The sequence below is a fragment of the Herpailurus yagouaroundi genome, unplaced genomic scaffold, assembly GCF_014898765.1.
Source record: "Herpailurus yagouaroundi ecotype Mexico unplaced genomic scaffold, PumYag 159, whole genome shotgun sequence".
Taxonomy (NCBI): domain Eukaryota; kingdom Metazoa; phylum Chordata; class Mammalia; order Carnivora; family Felidae; genus Herpailurus; species Herpailurus yagouaroundi.
The window spans coordinates 16836702-16844402 of record NW_024412400.1 but is presented as its reverse complement, the minus strand read 5'-3'; the positions used below and the strand labels follow the sequence as shown (position 1 = coordinate 16844402).

General features: G+C 55.8%; 1 protein-coding gene across 11 annotated transcripts in view; it reads left to right on the top strand.

Moving 5' to 3' along the window:
• Window positions 1-7701, top strand: part of RARB (retinoic acid receptor beta) — a 771689-nt gene that overhangs the window by 748650 nt on the left and 15338 nt on the right. For all 11 annotated transcript variants that reach the window (XR_005792006.1, XM_040480046.1, XM_040480044.1 and 8 more), the window contains one exon: window positions 7083-7259. Coding sequence is in view for 10 of the 11 variants with exons in the window: in XM_040480046.1 (XP_040335980.1) it covers window positions 7083-7259 (177 nt within the window). In the remaining variant the exon portion in view is untranslated. The remainder of the gene's footprint in view (window positions 1-7082; window positions 7260-7701) is intronic.

Below are 7701 nucleotides of genomic sequence, written 5' to 3'. Positions count from 1 at the left end.
AAAAAAAAAAAAAAAAGAAAAGGAAGGGTGTTGTAAGCGGTTCCGGCCATTTGCAGACTTGGCCTTCATTCTAGAAAACTAACCCTGGGATCAGCCCAAGAAGCAGGAGCTGACGCTCAGGAGGTCAGCCTCCCCCCCCACCACCAGGAGAGATGCATGGTCGGGGCAGTGGGGGGAGATGGGGGCATCTCGAGGCCCGAGTTCTAATCCCCACTCTGCCACCTCCCGGTTGTCTGACCTTGAACAAGCTCTTATCTTTTGTGAGCCTGTTTTCTGCCAGTGAACATACCTGCCCTGTCTGCATCACGTACACCGTGCTTTCATTTTCTGACACGCATTGACTGTATCCCTACTGTATTCGTCTCCTAGGGCCTCCATAACAAAGTACCACAAACTGGGTGGCTTAAGCCAACAGAAATTTATTGTCTCACAGCTCTGGAAGCTGGAAGTCCAATATTAAGATGTCAGAAGGGCCATGCTCTCTCTGGCGGCTCTAGGGAAGAATCCTTCCTTGCCTCTTACAGCTTCTGCTGTTGAGGGCAATCCTTGGCACTCCTCGGCTTGTAGAAGCATTACTCCGATCCTCTGTCTTCACGTCCGTGCACATCTATCTCTGTCCGCATTTCCCATTATCACTGGTCAGACTAGATTGAGTCTGACCCAGTGACCTCATTTTTAAGTTGATAACCTGCGCGGAGACCCCATTTCCAAATAAGGTCACATTCTGAAGTTACCGGTGTTAGGACCTCGACATATCTTTGCGGGGAGGGGGACACAATTCAACCCAAAACACCTGCGGAGTGCGGAATTGGAGCGCCTGGACATTCACCCTTCCGTGCGGTCTGCTCTTCTGTGCAGTCTGGCTGAAAATCAAATGTTGTCACATGTTTTGTGAGCTTTTAGAAACCTCTGGCAGTACACGTCACGAGTCTTTGGCTTTTAATGAAAAACGCCCTCTAGGCACTGTGCTACATTTCCCTGGATCTTACCGCGCGGTGGGGAAAGGAAAAGACATTTCCGGGCAAGGGAATAGCATGAGCAGGGCCAGGCGTTTGGCAAAGAGAGGACTGGATGCAGAGCCGAAGGAGATGGGTCAGGGCTAGCTGGCGGGGCCTTTGTGAGCTGGAATAAGGTATGTGAGCATTGGCAACGGAGAGCCCAGTGGGGTTTCTAGACAGGAGAAGCAAGCCAAGAGGGTGAGCCCTGGCTGCTCCGTGCCTGGCCGGAACGCTTTGGCAGGTAGGCAGGGCAGAGCTTTGGTTCATTCTCAGATGTGTGCCCGGAGTTCCAGAAGCCATGAGTGGCCTTTCAGAGTAGCTGAGACCACCCCAAAATCTAGCATCTCCTGGACGTCCTCTGGAACACTGATTCATACTCTGGTATATTCCAAAGGCTATACCCCAACACTCCGCCACGGTCCCCCCCGAATCTCTAAGATCACCAGCCGTGAAGGGGCTGCAGCCGTCCAGGGGCACCTCATGTGTTGGTCCCAGAATCTTAGGCAGGGAGGGTGCAGGAACACCCCTAAAACATTACCTTCAGGGATATCATGCTTGCTTCTAGGCAGACTTCCAAGAAACTCTTGGGGAGGTCCTGGGTTCGAGACCCTTGTTACTGCCCACGGCCCGTTACTCAGAGCCCTGGCTCCCCAGGGGCTGCTCCCTCGCCTGGTTGCTGGATGGCTGCCAAGCTGCCTCTCCCCACCTGTTGGAAGCGTCCGGGTCTAAGGAGAATGCGAAATGTGTGCTGAGGGCCTCTGTGCCTCCCTCCTCCCACTGACGGACACCCCCCAGCTGGTACATTCCTAAGGCCGTGTCGTCCTAGCGCCTAGATGCGTGTTTGCTGACCACAGAGAGATGCTGGCCTGGCACAGAATGCTGTCCTCATAATGATGCCACGGATCTTTCAGCCACCCGCTGGGAGCATCCGGCACCTCCAGCCAGGAGGGAGATGGCAAGTGCAGTAGCAGTCTCTAGAAGACAGCAAGGTCAGGCCGGGGGCAGAATACGAGGTGACCCCGGAGCGAGGGGGTGGGCGAAGTGGCGTGACGGCAGGGACTGCCAACACTGCCTCGTGAGGCCCCTGTGCCCTCCGCCTGATGGCCGGGCGCCTTGCACAAGTGACTTGACTTCCCTGGGCCTCCACCCCGGCCACATGGGACAAGAACAGCTCCCACCGGATGAGGGTGCGGGGAGGAGGAGAGGGAGCTGGTTGTGAAGCTCTGGGAACCGCGCCTGCCTCTGGGGGCTGTTGGGTGGGACATTGGGCCATGTGCCCCGGAGTGTGGGAGACAGGAGCGTCCTGCAAATACAGCTTGGGCATCAGCCTGTCCTGTGGTCGACGGGCAGATTCAGGCCTAGGGAAAGGGATGGGGGGGAGGGGGGCGGGCAGCCTAGCAGACGTGCCCAGCGTTCCCTGGGAGACTTACCTGTTTATTATTTGGAAGAGTTTGCATCTCCTCCTTGGCTAAAAAAGGAGCAACGCGCAGCCTGTCCGAGCCGCCTCAGTATCCGAGAGCTGCCACAAACAGGACTTTAAGTCACTGGTGATTCCGTCCCCGTTCATGGGTCTCTTTCTGCAAGCAGCGGCAATCGGCAATCGGGACAGGGATCCCTCTGCGTGACAAAAATGGCCGTATAATTGGATTTCATGGCGGGGTTGGGCTTTGCTGCTGCTAAAGGTGGCCCTAGGGTGGCCCCTCCGTAGGGTCCCGGCCGCACAGCATTCTGGGAAGGCAGGCTGGGGCTCCCACCTGGAGACGGGCTTCCCCCCACTGAGGAGGAGTGGGGGAAGGAGAGGGGGGACATGGGGGTCGGGGGGCGAGAGTTGGAGGAAGGCCTGCCTTCCCCCCTTGGTCTTGGCTGAGCTTCTCCTTAGCTGCTAGCAAGGGCCTCCCCCACCACCCCAGCTTCTCACTCTCTCCTTTTCCCCCCCCCCCGCCCCCCCCCCCTGTTTCGGAAGTGCCGCGGAAAACCCACACTTCCTCCGTGCTCCCCGTAACCGCCTTCCTTACCGACTCAAACAAGCAGGGCTCTCCATTTGCTGCAGCTGGCAGATAATATATAAGCCATTTTAAACCTCATGCCTATGAATCGAGCAACCAGGATAATAAAACACCAGGTTATTTTGTGTTTTATTAACTGCCTCTTCCCTTCAGTTTGCATAATAGTGAGTTAGATTTACATGCCATTAAGACGGCTGTGCATTATTTTTAATAGAAGGTACGACAGGCTTCTCTCCCTCAGCCCAGAGTGTGGTGAAGTAAGCTCATATGATGCTGATGAAGGCTGCGTTCACACTCGCTGGGTCGGGGCAATGGCTTTTTTTCCAGATGGATACTCTGTTGTCAAATGATCGCCCGCCGCAGGCTCGCCTCTCTGTCCCTCTCTTCCGTGTCATCTTCCTACAAACGGGATAAACTGCCTATTAAATTTAATTACAGCCCGAATGGCCTCACGTCTTGCTCTTGTGTTCCCCTGAGTGTACTGTGCTCCACCAAGGTCCTTGAGGAAGGAAGGAAATCAATCTGGAGGATGCGCGCCCACTTTCTGCCGGGGGGTGTTGCGGAAGGTAACGTTGGCGGCCACCTTTTGGAGGCCTTCTAAGGGGTCCCCACCCCCACCCCCAGCATTAAAAACGAAAGCTCGCTTTGTTGACGCTCTGGGCTGATTTTCACAGAGGTGAGGAACCCAAGATTGGGGTGCACGGCACCCTTCTCTGAAGTGTTGACATTTGTCCAAGGCCTGAACACCAGGCCCAGGGGGCCTCCCCATCCATCGGGGTGGTTCAGTTCTGCGTCCGGAGGCAGCGGCGGCCTCGTGACCAGGCCTAGACCCCCGCCCGGAGAGCCCCATCCTCAGAATTCTGGTCTTCCCGAGAATCCTGAAACTAGCAAGGATTTAGGGAAACTTCATTCCTCGCTGGTTCATTTAACGCGTACTTACTGAGCCTCTGTCTGCCGTGTACCGGGCAGTGCTGTAGACACTGAGGACAAAGCAGCGTGAAATGGGACAGGGAGACCCCGCGTACGTAAGTGAAGGCCAGTGTGTCAGGAGACAAGCACAGTAAACTTCGAGCAAGGTGGGGGGCACGGAGTGCCAGGTGGGGGGGGGTCCTGTAGTTTTCAGTAGAGGAGGCCAGAGTGGGGCTCAAGAGAGAGTGACATGTTTGATCAAATACTTGGAGGAAGGAGGGCGTGCATCATGTGGGTAGCTGAGGGAACAGCAGTCCAGGGGGATGGAACACCCAGTGCAAAGACCCAGAGGCAGGCATATGCCCACCTGTTCAGGGTAAGCAAGAGACCCGTGAGGCCGGGTGGAGTGAGCTGAAGAATAGTGGGAGGACGGGAGGTCGGAGAGCAGGGCCCGGATCTGGGGAGGCCTTGCAGGCCAGTGACATGACTTTGGCTCTTGGGATGAAACGAGAAAGCAGTGGAGGTTCGGAGTAGTACATTGACTTGCTTTGACTTTTGTTTTCAAGGGATCCCTTTCGTTCCTTTGATCAGGAGAGACTATAAGGCAGCCAGCGTGGAATGAGGGAAGCCAGGGAGGAGGCTGTCGTAGTGATCCAGGCAGGAGATTCTGCTCTGGAGATTAGAGAAGGAAAAGTAGAAGAAAACCAACCAACCGCTTTCTTGGGTGTGTGTCAGTGCGGTCCTGAGCAGAAGCTGAGACCTTCAGTAATTTCCGGCAAATCCTTAGTGGCGTTCTGTTTCCTGTGTGTCCCCCGAGCATCCTCCTTACTGGCTAAACGAGGAAAGCCAGGTTGAGGCTCGTAACGGGCCATGGAGTGGGAACCAGTACGGGGACTTGGCTGGCCATGCTACCTCTGCTCCAGAGGACAGAGGAGAAGACGGTCATTGCCGCTGTCTGAACCCTCCGGCAGTGCCGTTGGCAGTTGGCACTGCTGAGGAAAGGGGCCCGACGCTGACCAAACCCCCCGGGACACGCCAGGCACCGCCTGCGCCCCCGGGACCCTGTGCGTCTCCCTGCAGCCTTGGAGGGAGGCTGTCCCTCCTTACCCCCGGGAAGACTGAGGCGTCGCTTCCGGAGGGCTCGCCTGTCGGGGATCAGGTAGACCTGGGAGCCACTTCCGGCCCCTCGTGGACAAGTTAGCTCTCCTCTCTGAAAGGGCTTTCCCTGTCTCAGGATGACTCGGAGAACAGCCAGCCCCTCCTTGGCCGGTGACCGTGGGGTTGGGCGAGGTTCGGAGCCCGGGGCCTGCCTGGATGGCTCCTGCCGTGTGGCACGTCCCCAGAGCACCGGGCGCTTTCCCTGCCCCGCTGTGAGCTCACCAGGGGAGGGTGCACGTCGGGTGTGCTCAGCAGTTACACCCCGGCCCCTGGCGGCCTGAAGGTGGATCAGGAAGCATTGGTGGAACAGAGGGTGGGAGCAAGAGAGGAAGTCGAATGCGTGAGTGAAGGAAGGAGTATTCGAATAGATGGAGGAATCCGGCCAGTAGGTGCCCGGAGTCGGACTGAAATCTAATCTTCCCGTAGGGGGATGAGAGGAGGGCTTCCCCCTGATTTCTTCGGCGGCTCCCCCAGGAACCTGGGCCTCGGGGTCCAGAATGAAAGCTGCTGGGGGGGGCTGAGAAGGCCGGTCCCTCCCAGAAGGAGCAGCTGTGCCCTCCTGGGGCTCCCCTCAGGGAGCTGTGTCCTAGCACCGAGCGAGCGTGTCCCGAGAGCCCAGCCTGGCGGTGGGACCCTGGGGCGCCCGGGGAAGCGTGCATGTGACCGTCACAGCACTGACGTCCGCTAGAGAGTCTGTGCTCTGCTGTTGTCAGTGTAGCATTTTGTTTTAATTCACACCGTCCCTTTCTTACCTCTTTATTACGAAAACCTACGGACGCAATGCGGAAGTTGGAGAGACTCGAGTAACGAACGCTGTGATCGCTCCCCAGCCTATCTTACTTCAACTCCCAGCCCTCATCACGCTCTTTCCCTGTTCTATGTTATCCAGAAGTCAGTTACGAATATGTTCTTTGGCCTGTGACCATGTTAATATTCTCGGGGGGGGGGGGCGGGGGGAGAACTGCCACCAACAAAAGCGTAGCAGCCATGTTTTCGTTACGTGAAAGTAGCATCTCGCACCTCGCAAGTAGCATCTCATAGTGAGATCTCACATTCCCATTCTTGCAATGGGTGTCCGTGTGTTTAGCTTATTTGAATCAGAATTCAGCTAAGGTCTATACGTTACAATTGATAAGCCTCCTTGTTTGTTTTTTGTTTTTTGGTTTTTTTTTTAGTCCCCTCCTGTGCCTCTGTCGCTACCTAGCCCCTGGACCCCAGTGGTCTTCTCTCTCCCTTATAGTGCTGCTGTTCTTAGAATGTCCTGCAGGTGGACTCCTTCTGCGTGCAGGTTTTTGTGTCTGCCTTCTTCACCTGGCCTGATGCTTCTGAGGCTCATCTGTGCTTGCGGGCTGTGTGGGTGCTCCCTTTGTTGCTCCCACAGGCCAGAGCGGGTGTGCTGTGATTTGCCCATTTGCCGGTCCATCGGCGCCTAAGTCGCGTTGCTTCTAGTCTGCAGCTTTCTCTTTCCGTTTCTTTTGATCCCCTCGCAATGTATTTGTTGAAGAAACCAATTCGTTGCTTTGACAGAGTCTCTAGCATTCTGGGTGGTGACAGTCGCGTCCCACATAGTGGAACTTAGCACCTTCCTCTGCCTCCTGGATTTCCTGCAGTTCCGTGGAGAGGTCCACTCGGATGCTGGCGTGACTGTTTCATTGATGGCGGGTGTGTGATTCCATGACGGATTGCCTCTTTGGTCAATGCCTCGAGCCCGTAATTCATCAGGGTTCTGAAACGGTGCATCTTTATTCCATCATTCGTTCACTTCTTAGCTCATTCCTAATTCACTTTACTTATTTTTTCATTTCTCTATCTGTCATTTGATGATCCGTTGGGGCAGGGATACGGTATTGAGCATTTGAAAAAGAACCCTAGCCAAACGCAGCCACCCCAACAGGAAGCTCCCTGGTCAAGACTGAAACATCAGTGCATTAATCGGAAATATGCTGCGTTCCTTGCCTTCTGTTGAGCTTTCCAGAAACTCCCCTGACGGTGTTTTTTCCTTCCCTCTTAGAACTCCAGTGCTGACCATCGAGTCCGACTGGACCTGGGTCTCTGGGACAAATTCAGTGAATTGGCCACCAAGTGCATTATTAAGATTGTGGAGTTTGCTAAACGTCTGCCCGGCTTCACCGGCTTGACCATTGCAGACCAAATCACCCTGCTGAAGGCCGCCTGCCTGGACATTCTGGTATGTGCCCTTCTGAACTCGTAGGCGGGGGGTGGGTGGGGGGAGGAGGGGACAGCGATGCTTTGAAGACCTGCAGAGGCTTTGGTTCTCCACCCTCTCCTCCTGCCACTCCCATTGCACACTGAGCCCCGTCCTTCCTACCTGAATCTCAGTTCCACTCCTGAAAGCTCAGAGACCCCCTCCCCTCCCCAGAGTTGGGCAGAACCTCCTACCTTCTCGACCCTGGTGTGGGAGCCCCCACTGCCCGATCTTGGGGAAGGACCCAGCCTGGCTCGGTCACAGGCTTGCTTGCTCCCCCAAAGCCCCTTCCGTGGGCCAGTCCTATAGATCTTTCAAAGGCCGTCACACTTCTCGAAGCCAGAGCGACAGGAGGTGGCACATAGCACCCTAGTTCTACCCTCTGATCTTAAACCACCTGTCAGTGGCCTTGGGAAAATCCCTT